This window comes from Esox lucius, chromosome 16 (assembly GCF_011004845.1).
Source record: "Esox lucius isolate fEsoLuc1 chromosome 16, fEsoLuc1.pri, whole genome shotgun sequence".
Lineage (NCBI taxonomy): Eukaryota > Metazoa > Chordata > Actinopteri > Esociformes > Esocidae > Esox > Esox lucius.
This window is the reverse complement of record NC_047584.1, coordinates 28,372,366-28,399,979: the sequence shown is the minus strand read 5'-3', so window position 1 is coordinate 28,399,979 and position 27,614 is coordinate 28,372,366. Positions and strand designations below refer to the sequence as shown.

At 42.6% G+C, this 27,614-nt stretch overlaps 1 protein-coding gene across 2 annotated transcripts; it reads right to left on the bottom strand.

Moving 5' to 3' along the window:
• Positions 1-2,242: 2,242 nt before the first annotated feature.
• Positions 2,243-7,546, bottom strand: irx4a (iroquois homeobox 4a). 2 transcript variants are annotated; one of them, XM_010880374.3, is made up of 5 exons: positions 7,157-7,546; positions 6,323-6,574; positions 5,324-5,430; positions 3,922-4,235; positions 2,243-3,320 (listed from the first exon to the last, which is right to left on the bottom strand). In XM_010880374.3, exons 1-5 carry the CDS (start codon positions 7,199-7,201, stop codon positions 2,635-2,637), a joined length of 1,404 nt encoding a protein of 467 aa, XP_010878676.1. In that variant the 5' UTR covers positions 7,202-7,546; the 3' UTR covers positions 2,243-2,634. The 2 variants fall into 2 exon arrangements, with proteins under 2 accessions (XP_010878676.1, XP_010878677.1); XM_010880375.3 differs by having other exon boundaries at positions 3,922-4,232; positions 7,157-7,545.
• Positions 7,547-27,614: the final 20,068 nt, after the last annotated feature.

The following is a 27,614-nucleotide window of genomic DNA, read 5'->3' as shown; positions in this document are numbered from 1 at the left end:
TACACTATCCACCTATCAGAAATGTCTTATTTCTTTCAGGACTTCTTTCAGTCTTTCTTTATGATATCAGTATATCCAAAAATTAAGTGAATAAATCTATCGGTGTATCATTTATGTTCTTCCACAAATTATCCTTGGCTTTGTAGTCTCAACTGCAATTACTCGATAGATAGGAAATACATTATTTCAACCAGCCAAACTATAAAACGCTTATTTCTTGAAGGACCAATTTGCTCTCTTGCATTCCTCGGGGTAGATAGGCCAATGTTATACGACTTCTCTAAATAGCAATAATTTCGGTATTTGATAAAACGCTATTTGATTATAATATATCTTAAAGGTACCTTGGGCTTACTTCTTATTTAAGTTTTAAACCTCTAATAGGTAGCGTTTAAGTGTCGTTTAACTCGGGCAGCTATTCTCTTCTGTCTTATTTCCCAGTTAATGTGTTGTGTCAAAGTCTATTACCTCTGCTGGACGGCGACGTCCCTTAAGTTGAAAAACCCCTCCTCAACCATCAGCACAGGGCTGCAGGTCGATAAAGCTTTTAGATTTGGAGATGTTTTCTGGGAGCCCATTTCCTGGGGCTAAGAGTTGTTAATGGAGCTTAAGGAATTATCTTATGACTCTGGGTCTGAGAGTAGTTTATTTCCAGGGTCCCACACTCCCCTGTCGAAGCTGAATATGCTCCTGTCAAACCTGCTTAATGAAAAGCAACGCGTCGCTGATTACAGTTTTATTTGGTCTCTATGTAGAAAGCAGAGCTGTTAATTTACCATCCGCTCTTTGGTGTGTTTGAATTTGCTACGCATGAATGATTTGGTCTGCCTGAAAAAAAATGTCTCTCTCACAGTTCTCTCGCTCTCTCTCTTGCTGCTGGAATATAAAAAAGGAAATTGGCACTTTGTTTAAATCGAATCGTCCTAAAAATTATTCAATAGAAATACGCATTTTTCTTTTAGTCTGTCGGACGGGCAATTATTACAAATAAAAACTAAAAAATAATATTAGCTATAGGTTTTTAGTGTTGACCAATTGTTTCTTGAAATTATAGTTTTCCATATTGTCAATGACATTTAGAGACGGTATTGGCATATTGTTTTCTAATCTCTAAAACAAATCGAATAACATGCTTGTTAAATTTTACTACCAAGTTATATTTCTTTCACGTATATACTATTTGTGTTGTTTTTAAATTGTAAAAGCTCACACTGTAATGTTGTGCTCTCGTCAACTTCACCATCCAGCTGTTATATCAATAACACCATGCTGAAGGTAAAACTGCTCTGGCAGAACAAATAAAAACATCCAGGCAAGATAAATCATTTTTTTCAGCAGGCAGCTTAGTTCTAGATGTTCCAGGGAAGATCTCAATCGTTTGCTTCACATTAAAACGTCTCATCTCTCAGTTCTCCTTGTCTCGCTATCCCCCCCTCCTTTTTTGGCCCGCTGTCCCTTAGGAGCTTATACAGGCCATTACTGTCAAGTACCCTCCACTCTTTATTTTTGCCCTTTTATCTAGAACAACTAATTCAGGTTCCGTTGCCCTTTTCACTCCAAGACGTGTCTCCCGGTAAAGCCCTTCAGCGGGCGGCTTGAGAAGAGAGCCCTCAGAAATTGAGGGGTTAGTGTCAGGATGAAAACTTCACTCCAGATGATCTCGGCTGTTGGCCATATTAGCGGTCATATAGAATATCTTAGCCATATGACAGCGGGCTCCGAAGGTATGTTTAGATGTTTCGATAATATTATCAGGAGGAATGGGGAGATCAATAATCTGCCAGAGATATGACGGAATACATCCCAATTATAGGCTGTTTACAGCGGAGTAATGAGGCATATCTCCCGGTCTGGTATTCCGCGACTATTGAAGGCTCACTCTCTCACACAATTCCCTGTTTCTGGGAGAGAAACCTTGACTCTAAAACGAAATTTATGAAAAAAGATTTAACAAGTTTAGAAAACCTCCCTTTTTATTTACTGCCAACCAAATTGGCTTCAATTGTGAGTAAATATATTAGATTCCAGTGTTAACTGAAATAATATAACGCATCACGTTTACGTTGTATTTAACAACTTCGGTCGATCTTCTAAGGGTCTCAACGTCAAATATAACGATACAAGATTTGAGAAGGTAATACTGACAGAAAAATACACTATTATCAAACACATTCATATATCTTATTGCGTCTTTTTCAGAACCCTGGACAGCGACCCCCATTGACGCATTCTCAACACAAGCTCTTCAAAAACGGCCTTTTATTTTGTGTGAACAAATTCGAAACACACAGAACTGTGATTGTGTGTGATTTTGTTTCTTTCAACAGTGATACTCACGAACCATCGATTAACGACGGCTGCACTTTAAATTATATTTCATAGAAAGTATTAACATGTGCATGCTATAAGAAAAACAGTCCTGTAAACTTTTTTGAAATGTAAACGGTCAGTTATACATTTAGATAGCTTTTACGTGCGTTTTAACGAAATAGCAATAAGCTTCAAAAGTATCCTGTTTGGAAGTTCACCAGTGAAATGCCAAAATGATAAGTAGGCCTACATGAATGGATCCTTAAAAAATAAAAAATAATGTAGCAACTCCCACAATATAACAAACTAAAGCTAATTGTTTTGTTACGAGCAGAAGAGTTTGTTGACAGTTTTAGGAAAATGCATATTGTCCTTCGTGGAGTCTTGGTGCTGTAGAGACGGAAGTCCTTTGATGACATTGTTCCCAGCAGCACGTTCCAGAGCGCCGGTCTCCTGTATTGAACCCTTGGTGGTCGTGGTCCACGAGACTGTGGTGTTGGTCAGGGCCTGGTTCAAAGTGCTATGTCTGAATAATGGGTCGTGGAAAACCCCATCCACCCAGTTTCTGAGAGTTGTCACGGGAGAGTCCAGCTGTCTGTCTAGAACAATGACAGGGGAGGAAGCGGCGGGTGTGTCGGGCAGGGCCGGCTGAGGCTGACACCGCAACATGCAGGACGGGTACTCCGCCTGGTTTAGAGACGTGGCCGTCTGTGCCAACGACCAGATCCGCGGCTTGCCGTCCAGTATTTGGTGGCCCTGTTGTTGGTAGCAAGGTTTCCCCTGCCTGCTGTCGAGGTCCTCTGGTGAGGCTTTACTGAGCTCCTGCTCCCCGCCCAGGGACACCGGGATGCTGATCTTTAGCGATGTGTCCTTTAGATGATCGTTTGGACAGTCGGTAGTCGTCATGTGCGTGTTCATGTGGTACTGGTGTTTGAGTTCGCATTCAGAGCTCTCAGATTCTATGGTGTCGAAGTCATCCAGGTCGCTGAGAGCGAGATCCTTATCTTTCTCTGAAATATAAAGAAACTGGACTTATGAGATCGAATTCAGACAGTAGTAAACGTATTGCTATCATTGCTATTGCGCATAACTTTATTGACAGGCTACTAGGTTAGGGCTAAAATATACTCAGTTGAGTAGACGTTTCCATACAGTTTTACAACACATTATAGTAAAGGGTTAATGCCATGCTGAACTCTGATAATTAGTAATGGTAACAAATTACTCTCACACTTAAACAGGTTTTTAATTAACTTTTTAGTATATCACTAAAACTTTCTGCATTAAATACATTTGAATAAAGAACCTACACATTTTCAACTTTAAATAAGTAAGGGTTGGCAGGAAGCCCTGCAATTAGAGCCTCTGACCATTACTGATCAATTACCTTTGACCATTATTAGATAAATTACTCAGCTGGCAAAGTAAAATAAAACAAATAAAAAAGAGAATTGTCTTTGGGTAGGTGCTGTTAATGACAATGGGCTCTCAGTCAACTCACAAGTTAAAACAAACAAACAAACATAGGCTATAATAATAATTCATTAAAACAAACACTAAAGCAGGCAGAGTTGAGACATTCTCTGTGTTACGTAAAGAACAAGAACTGACCATCATCGTTGTTCTCGCTCTTGACATTCTCCTCCTGAGAGCCGTCATCATCTTCATCATACCTCTTCTCATCGGAACACTTGTTTCTGGGAGGCCACGTCATCTTGTTCTCCTTCTTCAGCCTCCTCCTGGCATTGGCGAACCAGGTGGACACCTGTGTCAGGGTCATCTTAGTAATGATGGCCAGCATGATCTTCTCTCCTTTGGTGGGGTACGGGTTCTTCCGGTGCTCCTGTAGCCAGGCTTTCAGGGTGCTGGTTGTCTCTCTGGTTGCGTTCTTTCTCCTGGTCCCTCCATCCATTGAGCCGTATCTGCTGGTGAGGACATATTATTCACTTTAGCAATCGATCAGGACAACACGAATCTGCACACTGGTATGAAACTGAATTATACATTTTGTTTTATTTTTCAGGGACGTTTTCTGACTTTCAAAGTATCAACACAGCAGAGGAGAGGCAGTTGACTGTGTGCGGCCCATGTAAAATGTGGTGTTGATTTATCCAGCAGTAGCCTTCACACCGACAGGCCTCTGGAGAGGCTGTCTAAGTGCATAATGCCCCTGTATGAGGAGGTCAAGTCCTGCTAGGTGTGGGTGAGTGAACACAGAGAAACGCCAGGCTAGCTGCCTTTTTTCAGAAGTGGGGTAAAGTAGACTGGGATATTGTCTGATTGAGTGAAGCGACGCAGTGCTGGGTAAAAAGGCCTGGGACAGTGGAGCCTGAAGCATTAGTCTAATATTCAGCACCACAGGGCCCGCTTGAGGCTAAACCCAGGGCCAGAACCATTCCTCCAACTCCTCCAAAGGCCTGCGATGCACTTCAACCTTCACGTGGGTCAACTCGTCAGATAATCATTTGAGTTGGACGGAATGAGAGGTCAGTGCTGTGACAGGCGAGTCGTTCAGTCTCATGGAACAAACGTGACGGCAAAAACTGGAATCAGACGACTGCCAGCCAGGGTAGGGTCCTACCTGTCATACTGGTACTGGCCCAGAGCAGGGTTCTACCTGTCATACTGGTACTGGCCCAAGGCAGGGTCCTACCTGTCATACTGGTACTGGCCCAGAGCAGGGTTCTACCTGTCATACTGGTACTAGCCCAAGGCAGGGTCCTACCTGTCATACTGGTACTGGCCCAAGGCAGGGTCCTACCTGTCATACTGGTACTGGCCCAGGGCAGGGTCCTACCTGTCATACTTGTACTGGCCCAGGGCAGGGTCCTACTTTTCATACTGGTACTGGCCCATGGCAGGGTCCTACCTGTCATTCTGGTACTGGCCCAGAGCAGGGTCCTACTTGTCATACTGGTACTGGCCCAAGGCAGGGTCCTACCTGTCATACTGGTACTGGCCCAAGGCAGGGTCCTACCTGTCATACTGGTACTGGCCCAAGGCAGGGTCCTACCTGTCATACTGGTACTGGCCCAGGGCAGGGTCATATGGATAGTAGGCTGCAGCCTGGGTTATCCCCGCATGCGCAGACGCCGTGGCATCTTTGGTATCGAACGTCCCCTGCGTTAGGGAAGAAGGGCCAATCAGGAAGAGCTGACACTGATGACATGTTGGCACTTTAACACTCATTATCACAATGTATTGCTAACAACTGCTTTAATTTAAAAAATATATATGTATTGATGTCCTGGGACACCATTTTAACACATACACCCTCTCATACATACGCATGGACACGCACACACACTCAACTACAGCCACACCAATAAAGACATCTAAATGTGTTCTTCAATTATTAGCAAAGTGAAATTATGTCTGTGTTATTGGAGACGTTATAACAAATTAATTGGATAAACAATGACAGGCCAATATTTTTGCACAGTGCCATGTATGTAAGTTGCAGGAAAACTATAAACACATCCATTCCTAATACAGTTGTCATAAGTGAGCAATGTGAAGCTATATTATCCCCACTGTTTCCTCTGGTTTATCTTATTTGCTTTATTCCTGTTAGGACACCAGAATGTGCATGAATTCTTGTTGTTACTTGCTCTATGAGGCTTCAGGCTGAGTATCTGTATAGGCACTTTACTATAACTGCTGATGGGAAAAGGGCTTAGTAAAATACATGTGTTTTGATTTGAAGGTGTATCGTCTGCCTTGGCAGCAGCTACTAGTAAAATACTAGGCCATTACTAATTAAGGCATTTACAAATGCAAGTTTGCACCTGACACTTTCACTTGCCAAACTCATCTTTCTCATTACAAAATGACTCTTGGCTATTCAGTCATAGCCTGCAGTTGTTTCCTCAGTAAATAAAGCTACTACGAAGACTTCCAACATTCAGACCGTGTGCGTAAAGCGGCGCCGTGTAACTAGACTATAGGCTATATCACAAACACAGACACTACATTAATCACTGCCACGAGAGATACGAGATACAATGTTTACCAGTGAGTAGAAAGCGGACGCGTCGGTTCCATAAGTAACATAATTTCCATAGCCTTGGCTCCCGGTGTAGGGGTTCCCATACACTCCCAGAGCCGCTGCGGAGCTCAGCTCGTGCCTGGCGGTGGCCAGTAACCGGCTTTCGTACACAGGGCAGTAGACCGGCGTCTGGGCGGAGGCTGTCACACCGGGGTCGGCGATGTTTCTGCCGCTTGACTCGCAGCAAGTTGTCAGAGAGTTGGTTGTCATGAGGAACTATAAAGCAGGAAAATAGCAAGTTATTTACAATGGCTATAAAATGAAGTAAAGTGTAAAATCGATGAGTAATATGCGTAAAGCATATGAAAAAAACGATTTATAGCGAGTAGTTATGTAAAACAATCCTCTGTAATTAAGACCCGTAAATTTTTTTCAAGAATCCCGGTTTGCATTCTCCCATAAGACATTTGTATGGATCATTGCCAAAAGGACAACAGTTGGGTTATCTAAGCCCCGGCTATAAAAGCATGCTTGTCCACAAAACAAGTTGGCATGTGGGATATCAGATGGTCAACATATGGCGCACATTCCGAAGATATTATCTGGTAGAAATCAGTTAACGGAAGGTCGGAGTGCATTCGCCGGTTTCTGGTTACCCTCTTTACCTTTAGCCACAGTTCAAAGAACGCTATCACGAGTAATTTGAGGTAACGTAATACAATTCCAATGTGGTGCATTAAGATACACTGCTTTTTCCTTTCTTGTTGAAAATGCACAACATGATCAACATTTAATCAATATTAGAATCAATAATGGTGAAATGTAACCGAATATTCCGTACGGAGGAGGTAAACTTACTTGCGGTGCAGACGAGTAAGGATATCCGAATTGTGGATATGACATTGTAGAGAGGTCCCAATATCTGGAGATAAAGCGAGCCTGCAGGTCTCCTCGCTATAGTAACGTAGGCTTTCTCTGTTTCACTGTACCAATTGATTGGTAAGCCCAGGCAGGAGGCTGGAGGCTTATAGGGCGAACCACACTACCATGTTTAATTTGTTCAAATGCCCCCCGAAACGACTCTCCAAAATGTGCCCTCTCTTTTTTCCTAGTCTTCTTTTTTTTTTTTTATCTCTTTAAATGCCCAAATGATTTAGGACAATTAACTCTATTTGTCGAGATTGATGACTTTGATGTCAGAAATACATATTTTGCTTTATAAAAAAGTAGTGTAAAACACGTCAGCCCAGATGCAGGTTGTTTTAAACACCAGTGACTCTGACGTCAGACGAAACCCACTCAAAATGTCCAGACTGTAAATTCAATATGCATTTCTGGGAATAAAAATCCGAACAAGTAAACAGGGATTGGGATGAAGACTTTCTAAGATTTAATCGTAATTCAATTAATCAATTAACCCATCATTTTATTTGCCACAATAGTTTCAATTTACATGTATTTCAGTTATTTAATATTAGGTCTCAAATTCTGCAGGAAATGAATTAACTAGCAACTAATTCGTACCTTAAGTAATTAGTCCTATAGCCCTTTCATTAACATGCCCTTATGGAGACTATTTTAATGGGGAAAGTTTATAAAACCAACGCATAATAATTGTAGTAGGCTTTTTTAACCACTTTGTCAATGAAACGTGTTATTTGATCTTATCATTGTCACTGGATTGTTCCCTTGGGATTTTGCAATGATTTGATTAACGTAATTTTACATTGTTTTCCATAAAAACGACTCAAATTGATCCTTACATCGTCTCAGTAGATCTTGTAAATATCCACACTCTCTCTGAAATGTTTGCAACATGTTTTATCACACTTTCAGATAAGAGTATCCCTCCTCTTGGTTAAATGACAGTGGGAGAGGTTGTTCTTCGCTAATTTCCCAGCCTAAAGCTGGAAGGCGTTTCTCCAATAACTTTAATGTGTGTTGTGTCAGAGGGCTAGGGTGTGAGGCGGGTCTCGGTCTGCTCTGGGCCGGGATAGGTCTGGGGCCGGGCTTGGTCTCTGCTGGGTGGGGCTGCCCAGGGATCCGTGGTGTGCTGACTTGCTTAGAGAAGCCTGGGTTCAGACATGTGAATTGCCCGGGGGTCACACTCAAATTAATGATGATGTTCTCCTCTGTTCCCAGCTGGAACGCCGAGCCCTGGGTGACAGCTAGAGGAGGGTGATGGATGGCTACCCCGAGACCCGCCAACACAATATCATACCCACGGCATAATTACCTTCCATCTACAGATGAAAGTACCTGTCCTCAAATTAAGTTAAAACTGTATGAGGCAAGTTTCTTCCAGAGTTTATAGAGCGAATGTTCTGTGGATCAATTAAATTAGTGTGACACCTCAGACCAAAACACTCATATTTAACATTTACGGGAAACATGATCGCGGGGTCATAGGACGAGACCGAGCTGACAGGACTTTGACATGACTTTTAATTTGCATTAAACCGTAAATGACGCCGGAACGCCCCACTGAATAATTCAAACTTTTTTGGGCCCTTTAAATACAAAAATAAAATAAAGTAGTTTAAATACATTGAACATGACTCTCCTAACAAAAAAATATTTAATATGAATGAAGTTCACCTAAATTAATAGTAATGGCAAAATGAAATGACACAATTCTGTAGTTTTAGTCTGTTATAATTCGTGCAAGATTCTCGTCCCTTGATAAATACATAAATCTGGAGATTTTTATACACCTTTACCTAGAGGTTCTTTTAACCTGATTTACATTTATGCATTTATACGTTCGTTTTCATAATTTTTACCACTAACAATCACATTCAGAAACAGACCTATTTTGTTTGGTTATTTAAACCAATCTAACCATTTAAGATAAACTAATGATTGGCCAGTTGTGTTTGAAAATCGAAACAGACATGGAAGTTTGATGTCCAGTAAACAGTTTAATCCAAGTGGCCTTTTCATACATTTTCATTATCCTGCTTTGCTGGTGTTATCAGGTTTTATAAAATATTTAGATGCACTAGTAGATGCTTTTAGAAGGAAACGAAGGCTGCTCAAAGTTTCATTCTTGTTTTGCGTTTAAAGATTAAAAGAAAATTCTCTCTTCTGTGACTGATTGCGTCCATTTAATGTAAAACGCTAAGCTGCATGCTGATCATGAACAATGTGGTTATGATGTAGCCTACACGTCTATTGGATGTACGGAAGGTTAGTTGACAGTAGAGCATTGTACTTGTTAATGCAAATGCTAATTGATAATTATCTATTAGTTTGATCATGCGAAATAAAGTGAGGAATGGCGTTAATGTTTTACTCTTATAAATGAAGACAGATGCGGTAGCTGTATCTACTTACAGAGACAGCATCCATCACTCTACGAGTGGCATTAATCGGCTGAACTACCCACTATGGAATGAATTGATGGGCTTTGATACAGTTTATGTATCCATTTTAAATGGTAAAATATATTCTTTTAAAAATAAACAACAACAACAACAAAAAAACGGCCACAGTCATTAGCTGCAAGCTTGCAGTTTTTCTAAAAGGGAAAAATCATATTTATACTTTTTTTGGAAACGTATGTTGTTCTGAAGACTGTATACTTTTTATGGGGTAGACCTGTCTGAATATCCCGAGAGACCTGCCGTTGCTCTGCTAGAATAATTGTTGAGTCTTGTTCAATGCATCGTTAATTTGAAAATTTCCAATTTCTATAACATTCAATTCATTAAACTGTCACTTTATCATCTCTCTGGTTGATTAATGACACAGCTAGGACAGTGGAGGAGCAGCCCAGGAGTGCCTCCCTTTAACAACACTTCATATTAGATTGACTGGGAAACACTAAACTGTTAATGTAAAAGGTACAGTACACAGTTGAAATCTCTAATAACAACCTCTCTGAATTACAGAGTTGTGCAAAGATAAAGAGCAATACAAAAAATATTGAGCAATATCAAATTGTGTCTCATTCTGTAATCACTTAAACATGTTGATTTGATTTTGTAAGGCCTACTGAGCATGCATACACACGTTTATCCAAGGCTTCAGCTCTGTAGATGCATCTGCAAGTTTCAGTCCCAGAGGAATGAAGTTTGCCAGAGTCTAATTTCACAGCAGGCCTCTTAAGTTTGGGGTTGAGCTATGTTGGTGATGCTAAAGCTGAGGTGTTGAGAGATATCCTAAACATTCCTTTAGTCCTTTTCAGCCAGAGGCTTGATAAATTGCCAAGGATGTACTATTTAAAGTTGCCACTTCCAAGTGGCGGGAGTTGAACCTCATGTGACCCTGTGCACACATTGTAGGTCGGCCATTGAATATCACTAAACCTCTACATGGCCGGCCTTTAAAAAAATTAAATATTGTTCTCTACATCCGTCATTCTTCATGGTTCTCAACAATGTTGTGCAATTCCAAACCTAAATGACTATTCCGAGACAATGCAGAGCTGATCTGAATGTTAGGTGACATGAGCAGTGAATGGTTTGTAGTGTCACAGTGTACCAACCAGTGCCCTGGAGCTAATCCCAGTTTGGCCTACAGCTGGGCTGTCTCTTCTTGGATATCTGGTCCCAGGTTGGCCTATATTGAGCAGGGATGTCTCTTCTTGGATCTGGTCCCATGTTGGCCTACTTGCAAGGCTTTCTCTTCTTGGATCTGGTTCCAGGTTGGCCTACAGCTGGGGTGTGGCTTCTTGGATCTGGTCCCAGGTTGGCCTACAGCAGGGCTGTCTCTTCTTGGATCTAGTCCCAGGTTGGCCTACAGCTGGGGTGTCTCTTCTTGGATCTGGTCACAGGTTAGCCTACAGCAGGGGTGTGGCTTCTTGGATCTGGTCCCAGGTTGGCCTACAGCAGGGATATCTGTTCTTGGATCTAGTCCCAGGTTGGCCTACAGCTGGGGTGTCTCTTCTTGGATCTGGTCCCAGGTTAGCCTACAGCAGCGGTGTGTCCTCTTGGAGCTGGTCCCAGGTTGGCCTATAGCAGGGGTCTGTCTTCCTGGATCTGGTCCCTGGTTGGCCTGCATCAGGGATGTGTCCTCCTGGATATGGTCCCTGGTTGGCCTGCATCAGGGGTGTGTCCTCCTGGATCAGGTTCCTGGTTGGCCTACATCAGGTGAATGTCCTCCTGGATCTGTTCCCTGGTTGGCCTACAGCCCTGTGAGTCTATATGTGTGTATGAGGTCTTAGAAAAGGCGTGCCATCAAAGGTGAGAGATTCAGCTTATCTGGGAAAACATTAACCGCTGTAGTCTTCATGACCAAATTGAATATTGATCAAATATTGATCTCAACTTTTTTTTAATTTAGCTTTCACAATGTAGGCGTTTAATGTAGTTGTGGCTATAATGATTCCTATGGTTTGATACCCAGCATGTTCCTGTTTTGTACATACAATGTGTTAATTTATCAGTGAAGCTTCCAAAGCTGCACATTGATCTCTCTGTTTTCCTCTCCACAGGCCCAGCAGACTCATATGAGTAGAAGTCCCAGGCCCCCAGGCTGACAGGTAAACTGGTGACAACTCAGATCTCTGAGAGGTGTTTTAGACCACAGCAGGTGCTGGGGAAAAAAGCACATTCCAACTGTCTACAATTAGCATGGACAGGCTGAGGGGCTGAATCTCTCTGAATAAATTAACAAAAATGTATGTTTAAATGGCATTGTATTTACTTTACTATACAATGCTATACTTTACTATATACACTCACCTAAAGGATTATTAGGAACACCATACTAATACTGTGTTTGACCCCCTTTCGCCTTCAGAACTCCCTTAATTCTACGTGGCATTGATTCAACAAGGTGCTGAAAGCATTCTTTAGAAATGTTGGCCCATATTGATAGGATAGCATCTTGCAGTTGATGGAGATTTGTGGGATGCACATCCAGGGCACGAAGCTCCCGTTCCACCACATCACAAAGATGCTCTATTGGGTTGAGATCTGGTGACTGTGGGGGCCATTTCAGTACAGTGAACTCATTGTCATGTTCAAGAAACCAATTTGAAATGATTCGAGCTTTGTGACATGGGGCATTATCCGGCTGGAAGTAGCCATCAGAGGATGGGTACATGGTGGTCATAAAGGGATGGACATGGTCAGAAACAATGCTCAGGTAGGCCGTTGCATTGAAACGATGCCCAATTGGCACTAAGGGGCCTAAAGTGTGCCAAGAAAACATCCCCCACACCATTACACCACCACCAGCACCCTGCACAGTGGTAACAAGGCATGATGGATCCATGTTCTCATTCTGTTTACGCCAAATTCTGACTCTACCATCTGAATGTCTCAACAGAAATCAAGACTCATCAGACCAGGCAACATTCTTCCAGTCTTCAACTGTCCAATTTTGGTGAGCTCGTGCAAATTGGAGCCTTTTTTTCCTAATTGTAGTGGAGATGAGTGGTACCCGGTGGGGTCTTCTGCTGTTGTAGCCCATCCGCCTCAAGGTTGTGCCTGTTGTGGCTTCACAAATGCTTTGCTGCATACCTGGGTTGTAACGAGTGGTTATTTCAGTCAAAGTTGCTCTTCTATCAGCTTGAATCAGTCGGCCCATTCTCCTCTGACCTCTAGCATCAACAAGGCATTTTCGCCCACAGGACTGCTGCATACTGGATGTTTTTCCCTTTTCACACCATTCTTTGTAAACCCTAGAAATGGTTGTGCGTGAAAATCCCAGTAACTGAGCACATTGTGAAATACTCAGACCGGCCCATCTGGCATCAACAACCATGCCACGCTCAAAATTGCTTAAATCACCTTTCTTTCCCATTCTGACATTCAGTTTGGAGTTCAGGAGATTGTCTTGACCAGGACCACACCCCTAAATGCATTGAAGCAACTGCCATGTGATTGGTTGATTAGATAATTGCATTAATGAGAAATTGAACAGGTGTTCCTAATAATCCTTTAGGTGAGTGTATAACATCACATATCCACCATGTTACTGTAACATCACATATCCACCATGTTACTATAAAATCACATATCCACCATGTTACTATAACATCACATATCCACCACGTTACTGTAACATCACATATCCACCATGTTACTATAACATCACATATCCACCATGTTACTATTCTATCACATATTCACCACATTACTAAAACATCACATATCCACCACATTACTATAACATCACATATCCACAACATTACTATAACATCACATATCCACCACATTACTATAACATCACATATCCACAACATTACTATAACATCACATATCCACCATGTTACTATAACATCACATGTCCACCACGTTACTATAACATCACATATCCACAACATTACTATAACATCACATATCCACCACATTACAATAACATCACAAACCCACACTGAATTTCAAAGTAAAGAGTGGGTTTATTTCTGCATGATGAACCCCCTTTTTATGCCAATCCTGGCTCTATTTTTGTCTCATCTGACCAAGGAACCTGTTTCCAATAAAAGTTTGAATGCATCTGGCAAACTTTAAGCACTGACCTTTATTTCTTGTTCGGAGTAGAGGATTTGTTCTGTCAAGACATCCAAATAGCTTGTTGGCATGTCATTTGTAGGTTTGGAGACTTTGTGATCCCAAAACCAACCTTTGTCTTGTTTAATTTGTATGTTTTCTGACCTTTCCCATGTGAATAGATGAATCAGGGAGTTTTTCATGTGTGTCACCTCGTATTTATACCTCCAGTGAAAAAAGAAGTGAAGGATGACTGCTTTAGTGTTCCAAATGACTCAAATATATGAAATTGGGATAATAATGGTGTTTTTCCCAAAAATATGTATTTCTTGATTCCGATATTTTTCTTCGTATTTCAAGTGTAAGATCAAGCTGATAACAATCATATCTTTTTCATTTTGTCATTGTTGCCAAAGGGACTTAACTATTTTCCAGAACAAAACAACACTCAAGGCCAGTCTTAAAGTTATAAAACTATATAAAATATATGTTGAAAATCTGAATGGAATTTTGGCTATGAAGACCTTAGTAAATGAATGTTTGGCCTTCTGCTGAATTCTGAAAATGGAGTTCCTTGAGTGAAAATAATTGCCCGCACCACGTTTTGAAAAACAGGTCCAATCACCTTAAGACTGCTGTCTTTCACAAGTCTTTCACCCTCTTTAGAGAGGTTCCACATGTCTGTTCATGTTTGACAGATAGATGGAGTCCTCCTTCAGCTGCTGTCTGAAGCCAGGTGTCCGTTGTAGCCTGTCTGGGCCAAGGCCCAAATGGCAAGCTATTACCTATGGACCCTGGTCAAAAGTAGTGCACTATATATGAAATAGGTCACCACTTAGGACATTCGGCAGAGGACCTCCCCCTGAGTGAGACCTGGAGACCCAGGACCAAACTAATGTCATGTTGCCCTGGTGTTGGTATTCCTCCTTGGACTGGTATCTGTCATGTACCCATATATCAATCCGACACAACATCAGAACCAGTATCTGCTACCGGCTCTGTAAAAAAAAAAGAGTGGTGTTACAGTGTGGTGTCTTACCACGCAAGTCGCAATGGATCTGATTCTTGATATTCAGAGGTAACAACCGCAGCCCGTTTCTTCCTCCTGAATGGTTAGAGACCAACGTCAGCCAAATACCGAGTCCACGTGAGCCCGTCGTCTACACGCGGCTCCGCATTTCACAGCCTAAAGTCAGGGGCACCGCTGACTATTCAGCTGGATGACAATAATAGCCACATCTATTTTCTATTACACTTAAGCTCTCCTGTGTTTCATGCTTGGTTGATTATTGGGCTTATAATTAAGTTGATAAAAAACATGCCATGTAATGGCGGTACAGTGTGGAGGTCCGGGTGTGACAACAGAACATCTATTGCAAAAAACAAAAAAAACAAACAAAAAAAAATACATCCAAATGTGCAATAAAAGAACCAGTAGGCCTATTCATTTCAGTTGAAACGTCTTTGGATAAAAGGACGGAACAAATAAGAGCCGGAATTAGCCCTCTGAGTGGTGGACGCAGGCATAATGTAGGGAAATAGGACAGCTTAATGCAGTCCCTCTACTGACCGACAGAACGGAGGAGGATTCTCGGTGGAAGAAACGTGTCCTGCTCACAGCTGCCAGAGTCAGTCCCCCATAACCAGACTGATTCCTAGGCAGAGATCGCTGAACGGAGAGGCACAGAAAGCAGCCGCATGTTAAACAGTGATTAAAATTGTATAGTTTTAATACTTTCAGGTAAAAATATTCAAATGCCTCGTTGTTCTTTGTCTCTGTGATTGAAGGAACTTGTGATTGGCCTTCCACATGGTGCCCCCGTCTCGTCTCAAGCCCGTCACGGTCACAGTAACATGGCTCTGTCATTAAAGCGGACGCAGTCCTGGTTTAGGGCCTAAAATAAGATGCAGAATCAGACAATAAAGTGCATTTGTGTTCAGTAGGTGCATTATGAATAAATAATTGTAAGTGCCTGGCTTACATCTCCTGGATAATCTAAGTCGCACACCCGGCTCCTCTGGTATTATAAGAGGAATATGGAATCATGACTTTATAATGCAAAGTGTGCATTTCCAGTAGATGGAAAGATGGAATACAAGAAGGACTGAGATCACTGTAAGTCATTATGTCAGAGGATAGACTGTCCTGTACTATCCTGTGGGTGGGAAAGTTTGAATCCCAGGGTCAGATGTTAGACTATCCTGTAAGTGTGAAAATGTGCCTGTCCCTGGATGACACAAGAAGGGTATGGATTGGATGACACTGGGGAGGTCTGGAATGGGTGACACCAGGAGGGTCTGATTGGATGAAACCAGGAGGTTCTGGACAGCAACCGTGGAGTCTGGTTGGAACCACGGGGGTCTGGTTGGAACCGGGGGTGTCTTATTGGAACCGGGGGGGTCTGGTTGGTGTCAATGAGGGTGTTTGGGTGGATGCTGGTTGGGTCAGTGAAGCCAGTTGTCTCATGGCTCTCCATAAAGGCACCTGACTCCTGTGGAGTGGCCCGTCTAACACGACGGGACTGGGCTGGGACAAGGAGGGGACACTGGTACTGAGCTCTTCAGAGGGACAGAGAGGGGACACTTGTACTGAGCTCTTCAGTGGGACAGGGAGGGGACATGATGCCCCACAGACACAGTTTGATTGACAGGACTCATTGTTAGGCAGCAGATCTGGATGTAATGCAGTCTTTCCCTCGTCTCTCTTTTTATATTATTTTCTTTTTAACTCTCTCTCTCCCCATCTTTATTTCTCTCTCTCTCTCTCTCTCTCACTATCTTTCTGTTTGTCTTTTTTTAAAATCCTATCTCTTCTCTTCATTCAACATTTTAGTATATACATTTCTGTATTCTTTACTGTCCCTATGGCATTGAGAAGGGAGATTCGGATCCTGCTACTTTCCATGAGGAGGTGGAACGTTCTGATTCTGTGTTCTGGTCCTTCACTGAGGGGGAGGGATGTTCTGATTCTGTGTTCTGGTCCTTCACTGAGGGGGAAGGATGTTCTGATTCTGTGTTCTGGTCCTTCACTGAGGGGGAGGGATATTCTGATTCTGTGTTCTTGTCCTTCACTGAGGGGGAGGGAGGTTCTGATTCTGTGTTCTGGTCTACATGAAAGGCCATTATTTTAGTTCAGGGTCACTTTGAAAAACTAAGTCAACGAATGCAGGGAGCTTTATTATAATATTGTAATATTATATTCTAAGGAAGTGGAGAAGTTGTCCCCTCTCCTCCGCTCTAGTCTGCATTCTGTTATTTTCCAGCTGACTGACCACATTAAGTTGTTTTTCAGGAGTGCTGATGTATACATTAACATGCATTATTCTGACACATTACCTGCCTGGCCTTCTCACAGTAATAACCACCGCCAAGACATACATACTAGCAATGGAAAACACTCTGGCTTGACTTCATTATTCCTCTATAAATGTGCATATTGGAAGTGGGCTTTACTTGGCTTGTTTTGTCCAGTCTGACTGTTCTTTAGATGCCATGCAGCTCCGGGATGGAGGAGTGATTGTGTCTGTATGTGGTTTCTTTAGCCCTTCTCAGAATGTGTCAGGTGTGTCAGTGTATGGCCCCAATCCGTCCATCTCTTGATGTAAAGACGGCCTGTTAACCAGACAATTGAATACACAGTCTCCATCATACACCCAGCAGCATGTAGCTTAGACAGATGAAGAGAGAAAATGATAATCCATGTAAAAACGTGTATCTTGAGAATTCTCAGTGGTCATTTTAGAATTCAAAACCTGGAACCGAACTATTAATTTATTTCCATTCCACATTTGGTTTTTCTTCCGTTCTAGAAAAAATTAATCTGATCCATTTCCAAGCTATATTGTTCCTTTCTTTTTGTTCTGTTTATATTTGCCTGTGAAATCATTGTAGCATTTAAATCATTACTCCAAGTAGAACATATTCTCAACTGATATGCATTGTTGAATGGCAGACCATAGTCTGGCTGAGATGATTGCAGGCCTGCATTTTGGCAGGTGGAGAGAGAGCGGTGAAAAGGTCGGAAATACACTTACCAATCAGATTTCTAGTAACTTTTACTTGACACTACTATCAATTCAGAAGGAACTTGTCTCAATAAGGACTGTAAAAGTCTGAAGCCATCTGATATTATTTTTTTAAACCATTTTTGTGGTCAGTTCTTCCAAAATACTTGCACTGATTTTTAAAATGTTCTCTGGCCAGTTGATCCCACACAGCTTCAATTATGGTGTTGTTCTGGGGTAGAGAATCTACTGCCTTTAGTGTTCCTTTCATTAGCTGACTCCTCCAAGTTAATCGTCTTCACTGAGTGTTTGGGTCTCACGCCCGTCTGTCAATGAGCTCAGTACGTCTATGACTTCCAATTGGCACAACTTCCTCTTTATCGAAGCTACAAACTTACTGTACCATTCTCCTTTGATTAGTGACGTCAGGCTCCAAAGAAGCTGCTGAGATGCTGAGCTCACATCTCATTGCATTGATCGGGGGGCAAATTGAAAAATTCTGATAAGCTAATCACATCAGTAGTATGAAATCCAAGCCGTGTGAGTCAGAAATTAGTGTCACAGAGCAAATTAAAGCAGAATTTTCAGGCAATAAGACAAGATTTAGTTCTGTGGCTTCCAATCACTTTGTGAGATCAGATCAGATCATGGGAATGACTTCCCGGATGTTATGAACAAACCTCCCGGATGAATACAGATGAATAGTTACACTATTTACAATACTCAATTCTGAGTATTCTTATGTACCCGGAAGTGTTAGTATTAGTTATCTGAGATGCATACAATCTCCAGATGAGCATTTTGACCACATTTCACAACCTAAAGCTGATTAAATAGGACAAAGCAATGAGAGCAACTATAACTGTATGTTCAGATATGTTTTCTTTTATGCCTACAGGGGAATTTCCAAATACCAATTCAAATTGCAATAAAATGGAAGTCCCTCTATACTGTTAAATTAATGGGCTCAGAGTCCTGTACTGTTTATTAGATACATACGGCTTTATCGTCTTCAAATCACCCAGTTTTTCTAATTTCTTTACAAAATGTCTTCCTCCCACCTCATAAGACATCAATTATTGTTTGGACGGCAGAAGATTTGCATTCCAATCTTGTGTAGTTTTACCAAGCAAATGAACACATACTGCCTGGATAGGTAACTGTGAACCATTTAGAAACATCTGCGTGGAGCTGCAGGTGGCTCTACAAGATTTCCCAACATCTTTCCCGTGAACAACCATTCCCATGCCAGTCCGCTGTAACCGTGACAGTAGACCAAGCCCGTGCAACTAAATTGCAGATCTTCACCATATGAGCTTTAGTTCTGCCGCCGATGGGCTGTTCACAAGGCTAGAGAACAAGCTGGTGCTTGAAGGAGGAAAGGAGGAAAAGGAAAGAGGAAGGAAGGAAGGAAAGAAGGAGGAAGGAAGGGTTAGTGATAAACACTGATGGAGGTTCGATCCTGAGGGCTTTACAACCTTTCTACCTTTCATTCCTGGAAAAAGGCTTGTGTGACATTACACTTTCAGCACACTGCCAGCCTTAAGACCATGAATACAAATACAGTTCCTTACTCCAAACGCCCCGACCTCCTCTCCATACCCCACCTCCACCCCCCCCCCCCCAACCCACCAAATCTACTGCCCCTGGCCATCATGATCACATGCTCATCGAGGGTCAGCGGCAGAAATCCAAACAAAACCTTTTATTCCTGCCTCTCCGCTCTTAAAATAAAGGCACCAGGCCACCAGAGTACCCACTTCTTTGGCCCAGAAGCACTCACCATCCATCCATCCCTCGCTTTCTCCTTCTATACTTTCATTTCTTTATCATCTCTCTTTTCTCTCTCCTGCTCCCTCTCTTCTGTCTCTCTTTGTCCCTCTCTCTCTCTCTCTCTCTCTCTATGTCTCTCTCCTCCTCCTCCTCCTATCTGCCCTGGGATGAGGGTTCCTGGGTCCTTTGAGAGGAGTGTGTGAAAAGCACAATACGGGTCCCTGGACACTGCTCCCCGCCGCCGTAGCGAGTGTGAGAAGAGGCCTGCATTTGATGCCTGACTGACCAAATCTTCTTCTGGATAGTCGCTGTTATTCCCCCGTGAGGTCCTTAGCGGGGCCAGGGGGGTGGGGGGAGGGGGGGCGGCGCAGGAGGGATCAGGAGCGAGGAGATGGAGAGAGGAAGGTTCAGTAATTGTATCAAGGCCTGTTGAGATTTTCTCTAACGGCTCTCAGTAAAAGGAATGTGGTCCCATGGTGCTGGAAGCAACCGCTGCAGAAAACCCCCAAAAACACTGTGCACTCAGATATGAATAACATTCAATTTATCACATGAAAGCCCTTATATTCAATAGAACACCTCTGCTGTCATCAGCTCCATTTATTTTTCCACACTCAAATGAAAATCTCTAATTTTAAGGAGGGTTAAGATTACGTTTGGACTCAGAAAATGTTGCTTTGTAGTGTAAACATTCCCTCTGCAGTAATGTTGTCTTAGTCCGTCTAAACTCTACGGTTGTCAGAGTATTTAACGCATGTTGAAATTGTCAGTAATTGGACCAACAATATATAAAAATAGTGATATGAGACGATCAATAACCAATATCATTTTAATTTGTCGTAGTCTGTAAGCAAGTATGGCTGGCTAAGTGTTTAACATTGAGATCAGGACCAATCAGTGTTTGTAACTTAAAGCCTATTTAGACCACGTCAAATGCCGTTAAGGCAATATCAATTAAATAACATCAACATATATAAATAAAATGTTCCATTCCTGCTAGCAACAAGAAACTTTTGCTGTGCCGTAAGGCAGAGGTCTCAAACCGGTTCCACGGAGGGCCGAGTGTCTGCAGGTTTTTGGGTTTTCCTTTAAATTGGTTCCCAGTTCAAATCTAACCAACCAGGTGGGGGTAGAAATGAACCAATTAGTGACCTAATTAGTCAGTTCAGTACAAGGTGAGAGAGAAAACCCGCAGACACTCGGCCCTCCGTGGAACCGGTTTGAGACCTCTGCTGTAAGGTGAAACACATTCATGCAGTGCTTGGGCCAGGCAACTCACCTGGAAGGTGTATAAACTCACTGACTATATTGTTCGCCTGGTAACCAACATGGCGCTCTCCGCCAAACAAGTGTAGTTGCAGGTAATTGTAAAACTGTTCCAGTGTTATATGTGTTTAGTTGCTTCCCAGCAGCAACTTTTTTTTCCTGGTTCTGTTCAGACTTCGTCGCCGCTCATTCCATTCCAACACACATTGAGCGAGACGTCGACTACGGACCACAGTAGCCAGGAAGAGTATCGGACAGAAAACTGTCTTGTATTTCCTCTGAAGGTGGCATGTGACCATCGCCTATTTCGCCTGTTAACACTATACAATAATTGTCTAATTGTGTCTGTTAGGCAAATCTGGTCTCAAAATCTAAATAAAATGTTTTGTAGTGTAAAAACAACAAGGAGCAGGACTAAGCAATGTTAGTCGATTAGGAACCGGACGAAACATTGTCAATTAGGAACAAGATGGAAAAATGTTTGTCATATCGGAGTGGGGATTAACAGTGTTTGACAAAATGTTTATCATGTAGGACAGGGCTGCTATTTAGGAACTGTGCCAATGTGTAAAATGTTCAGGTGCAAAAAAAAAAACTAAACTTGTTTGGAGAACTGTCCCCAATGACAAAGAGATGACCGCAATGACAGTATATCAGGATTAAACTGTGACTGACTGACCGATCTGCGAGTCATAATGGTTCATTATTTATGATGCCAGGTGATTTACAAATCAAGCTGACGCTCTAAGCAAATGAACTCAAAGAAGACATAATAAAGACGTCAAAAAACTATGTACAGTCACTGGAAAAATCTTATGAATTAAACACAATTCCATTCTAACATTCAACTACTGAGCATAGATTCTGAATGATTCTTGCTGGAGGTAGACTGACTTCAGTATTGTTCAAAATTCATTAATTAAAACTGAAGTAGTGCATTTATCCCTGATGGCTCGGACAGTGTCAATGTTTTCTGCCAACAACAATTGAATGCAGCATAAAAAATAAATAAAATGTAAAGCCTATTTGATGTCTAGTTGGTTTTGTAGCATTACATATGATTGTCTGTTTCGTATCTGCAAAGTAGTTAAAATGCTCTCAATTCGGATTTCAATAATCTCTCCTGCTCTCAATCCAACCTCCATTCTCTCCATCCATCCCCTAATCTCCCTCATCAATCCCTCAATCGCTCCCATCCATTCCCCGATTCATCCCATCCATCGCCCACTCTTTCTCATCCATCCCCTAATCTCTCCCATCCCCCAATCTCTCCCATCCATCCCCTACTCTGTGCCATCAATCCCCCAATCTCTCAGATCATCCCCAAACCATGCCCATCCACACGTTCCTCCTGTCAACTCCCCAAACTGTCCCAAACCTCCCTCCTGTCGTTTAATCTCCCAGCCATCTCCCAAACCGTGTCTTTTGTCCCGCAATCCTTCCGTTTTACCACCAAATCCCACCCTACCTTTCATCCATCCCCCAATCCCTCCCTCGATTGCTCCCATGCCCTTGTCCATTTAAAGATCTCCATCCATACTGTAGTCTACATCTAATCATTTCCGAGTCATTACCTCCTTTCCTCCTCTGCTTGCCTGGATTTAGTCTGCAGCAGCCACGCTCTCTAGGGGACATTTATTGGCTCCAAGATTTTAACTCCATTTCGTGTCTAGAGCAACCGTTTACTGCTAAATGATTAGCATTCCGTTGCTAGGGTTCGCTAGTCATTTGCAATGGACCTCAAACCTCCACAATCTAAACTGCTCAACTAGCTCTTTACTTCAATGCAGTAGACACCTATCATCCACTTGATAGGCATCTTTAATGGCTGTTGTTTTTTTATTATATATCCCTGGCGGTTTCCTGTAGCTTTCATCAAAGTGTATAAGCAAACTGTTGTCTGCAAGCCTTCCCCACAGTGCTTCATGGAAATTGCAAAACATAAGGCAGAAAAAGAGAGGCACATTGCAAACGTAGTTCTTGGTAATTTAACAGGTTAACTCTTCCCCTATATAGGGCAGCGTTTAGCCATCTTTTCTGTTGGACTCTATGGGAATGACACATGATGCATATTTTAGATGATTTAAACTCCCTCCTCTGGGCCAGTTAAAAGCCTATCACATTCATGAGGACTCTATATGATGATGTGATTAAACTGCAGCCCTGACACTAGTGCACCAGTATGTTGTTAAATTCTAAAATATTTAAGAATTTTTTTATTGAAATGCCCTAGATGGTCATAGTAAAGCTAGACAACAAAATAAAAAAACTTGACTCTGTGCTCTGCTGGAATTACTCTGGTCAGCCATGGTTTTGCGGGAAAATTAGTATGCAAACTCTAACTTAAGAGGTCACTTGCTGTTCCCATGACCCCAGACAGCCAGGGCCACAACCACAGTGGACGGCACAGAGCGGAAAAAATAACACGTTTCACCAAAGACTAGCTATGCTGTAAGCACTCTGCAGCTGACAAAATGCAAACTATCTGATAAAAAAATATGTTAGGCCAGTCAGAAAGGAGTCGGTGAAGGTTGTGGAAAGACCATAGTGACAGGAACTGACAGACAGTATTATTTATACATTCAAACATGGTTGGCTAACTCAAAACAAATTTGGGTTTAGCAAAAGGTTCTCTTTTTCTTGCTATCTGTTTCTGTTTGATATACAATTGCATAGATATGTGTGCACCCTTACTTTCACATAACAGAACTCAACTCTTTTATAACATTTGATGAGGTGATGGAGCACAACAAGTGATTTGAGACCACTCAAAGACGCAAAATCTCTCCAGATCCTTCAGTCGTCTTGGTCCTCACACGTGGGCTCTGTTCTTCAGACCAACCTCGTGGGTTTTCCTTAGGATTTGCCAGATCACCTCTCTCCTCAAGAAACGGGCACCTCTAGGTGTACCTATTTTGGAAGCCCAACTTGACTGGTCCAGCTAATATTTCCCCCTATTTGCAATTGGGTTGGAGAAATGCATCGCAATTTGGATATTCCCAATGCTCTCAAGCTCATAATGCCCACAATTCTTTAGCTACTTCTGTCAGCCCTGCCCCATGAATGGTTTACCACTGTGAACCTGACGGGGCATACTTCCACATGCCAATTTATCCCCAGCTCTGGAAGGTACTTCTCGTCCTTCTGGTCAAGCTCTCCCCTTCTTCTGGGAAATGTCTTGTTGCTTAGCCAGTGGGGATCAATGCATGTGTCCCCTTGTTCTGTTCATTCTCTGGTGTTCAACGTTGTTTTAAAGAAGAGCTTCCTCACTCCATCTAAGACCATTCTTTTCTTGGTTCTTGAGTTGGATTAAATTCTGAAACATAACTTTATGTCCTCCTGCAGAGGATATTCATTTGACTGCACCCTGTCCCGGTTTCAGCAGTGGGATATAGTTGATTCTGTCTCTTGTCTTTTGGAGATGATGGCTTCTATGACAGCTGTGGTCCTTTTAGGGCTCTTATGGATGCAACCGAGTCCGCACTGATTGTTTTCCACGCGTCCGATCCCATCTCGCCACCTTCATCAGAGGCACTGAGCATCCCCTTTAATTCCTCAAGGAGTTCAGGAACTACTTTCCCAGAGAGTCCTATTTTGCCAAGTGACCATGACAGATGCATCCCTTACAGGGGGTGGGGAGCATTGTGAGTTGCAGGCTCGGTAGGGAGAGTGGTTGCACAAATGATCTGGAGCTTTTATCACATTCACTATTGCCGCGGCATTGGACCAATATGTGCTGGTAAGCACCAAAAACACTACTTTAGCGGTGTTATATCACCATGATGGGGGAGGGGACCCGTGTTGCGATTCGTGTCTCAGTTTATTGTAAATCAGGCGTGGATCTTCCACAGGGCACCCTGCGCCCCAGAATCAAGGTGGCAGCCCTCAGCGCTCTACCAGATTTGTGGGAGACTTGGGAGATCGACGTAGACCTCCCGCATTGCCAGAAAATGTGCATTTGTTTTCCTCTGTGGCAGGTCAGAGCTCTCCATTGGGCGTCGACGCACAGCATTTCCAGGTCAGCAGAGGTGTGTGCACGCTCCCTCAGGAGTGTAATAATGTCCTGGGCAATGTTCAGAGGGTTGACGTCCATGCGACATTGAGCTGGCCGGCACCCTCATGTCTTTGTGATGTATAATTGCCTCGGTGTCTCCACTTCCAGCCTGCCACATGTTCTGCAATCATGGCAGACGAGGGTGAATAGGTAGCCTGCCCTTTCTTCATTGCTGTAGGGGGACCGTTGGTGTGTCCAGTTGCTTCTTGGTGTAGAATGACTTAAGCTTTAAGAGTTAAGTTACGCCTACAAACCTGTTTTCACGAGGGAGGGAAGGTCCGACACCTTGAGGACCCCGTGCTGTCAAGTCATGTATGTTGAAATAGTCTATAGTTTAGAAGCCAGACCTCTCACTAGAGCAGTGCTTGAGCCACAGATATAGAAAGCATGTAGGAGAACATAACACATCCCAGCATATGACAACCAAACATAACTCGACAAATCACAACACAACACATAAAAAAAGCACCGCTACACACTGCTACACAGCCCGACCCAAAACAACACCACACAATAAAAAACTGTACAAAACTTTAGGAACAGCAAGCTTGCAACAGCTAGAGTAAAGACTATATTAAAGTTTTGTGGTGCTTCTTTGAAACAGGAAATGAGGGTTCCTGGTAACTGATGCATCTGATCCCAGGTACTCCTGTCTGTCCAGTTAGAGCTGAGAGACACTGTGATTAGACCACATGTCCCAATAGGAAGAGAAGACACTGTGATTAGACCACATGTCTCAATAGGAAGAGAAGACACTGTGATTAGACCACATGTCCCTATAGGAAGAGAAGACACTGTGATTAAACCACATGTCCCTATAGGAAGAGAAGACACTGTGATTAGACCACATGTCCCTATAGGAAGAGAAGACACTGTGATTAGACCACATGTCCCAATAGGAAGAGAAGACACTGTGATTAGACCACATGTCCCTATAGGAAGAGAAGACACTGTGATTAGACCACATGTCTCAATAGGAAGAGAAGACACTGTGATTAGACCACATGTCCCTATAGGAAGAGAAGACACTGTGATTAGACCACATGTCTCAATAGGAAGAGAAGACACTGTGATTAGACCACATGTCCCTATAGGAAGAGAAGACACTGTGATTAGACCACATGTCCCTATAGGAAGAGAAGACACTGTGATTAGACCACATGTCCCTATAGGAAGAGAAGACACTGTGATTAGACCACATGTCCCTATAGGAAGAGAAGACACTGTGATTAGACCACATGTCCCTATAGGAAGAGAAGACACTGTGATTAGACCGCCTGGCTGGTTTCCTCTAGGAGCATTTCTGCAGCTACAGCACGGGGGGGGGGGGGGGGGGGGTGTAGCAGAGTCATTACAGCAAGGAGAAGGAGGAAGGATATGGAGGAGGGGGTGGAGGAGAAAAAAGGTGAGTAGGAAAATGAGAGAAGAAAGAGGAGTGGAATTCAATTAAGGAAGAGGAGAAATAGGAGATGGAGTAGAAACCACAGGGAAGAGGAGGAGAAAGAGAAAATGTATAAAGAGGAGCAGAAGGAGTAGAAAGAGGAGGGGAAGGAGTAGAAAGAGGAGGGGAAGGAGCCAGAGATGGAGAAAGATTGCAGGTAATTCAGCTGTGTAAAGGCTACAGCAGGACACACCGTACACCTTGATGCTCTGAATCCCGTGCTTGGAGACCAGACCAGTCATATGCTTGTTTAAAGTGGCTCTATCTTCACTGGAATTGTTTCTGTTATTGACCATAACGGCTCAAATGTTAAACAAAGTAAAACATGTGCTCTGGGACTCCATTTTAGGGGCATTGTGTTTTATGTTGTTTATATGTGCATCTTCTGTAAGTTAACTCATCATCATACCTCAGAAAAGCTGTGCAGTTTCAAGTTTGAGTGGGAGAGGTTTTTTTGACTTGGATCCCATTGGCACATGGATCACATTGGCACCTGGATCACATTGGCACCTGGATCACATTGGCACATGGATCACATGGTACTCAATGTCTTTATGGCTTGACAGTGTCACTTCTACAACCTGTGGCCAAATATCCCAGGGATTTGTATCTTTAACTAACGACATGAAGCTGCATGGAGTAGAGAGGCCTGTGTGTTGTGCACGTCTACTTGAGGGTGTCTATAATTAGCTTCATAAACTATAGGGGAGAAAATAAGGACCCAATAATATATGCTAATATTCGTCTCTGGAGAAAACATCTGAGCTCAACAAGCTGCTCGCTCTCTCTGCGTTTAGTATAGTTCTGTTCCTTCTCTTCTCTCTTCTCACCTGGGATCAGGTAAGATGTGTCTGATGCATAGGAATTCTCATCTGCAGTGTATCTCTGTCACTGCATTTAATTCTCAATCAGTCGAGCTTCAGACGAGTAGCATAGAGACCGAGAAACATGAATACTATGAATTTGTTGTTGACTGCAATTTTCTAAAACAGTTATTTTAAGGGGAGTAAAAATACACCTCCTAAATACACCTGTTAGACCCAGTAGCCTCTGCAAGGGAGTGTCCTCTATTTTGTTGTACAACTCCCAGAAGCTTATCTGTTATTATACAGGTGTTCCATTGGAACTGGAGCTGTTTTTAATATCTGAATGCTTGTGTCATCAATGGTTCTAGACCATCTTCAGATGTGTACAATCCAAGTGGCGGACACAGTAATTGTTAGATATACTTCTGTTTTAATGGTGTTTAGGTAATCAATGATTAGTTGTACATTTAAATTAGAATTGATATACTTACACCTGAGTAATACGCTATGCTAAAGAGCCACTTTAATGA

Coding starts and splice junctions, on each gene's coding strand:
- irx4a (XM_010880374.3), bottom strand. CDS start 7,201: ATGTCATATCCACAATTCGGATATCCTTACTCGTCTGCACCGCAA. Junction 5,431..6,322: donor CGTCCGCTTTCTACTCACTG/GTAAACATTGTA, acceptor TCCCTAACGCAG/GGGACGTTCGATACCAAAGA. Junction 3,321..3,921: donor GAGCGAGAACAACGATGATG/GTCAGTTCTTGT, acceptor TTTATATTTCAG/AGAAAGATAAGGATCTCGCT.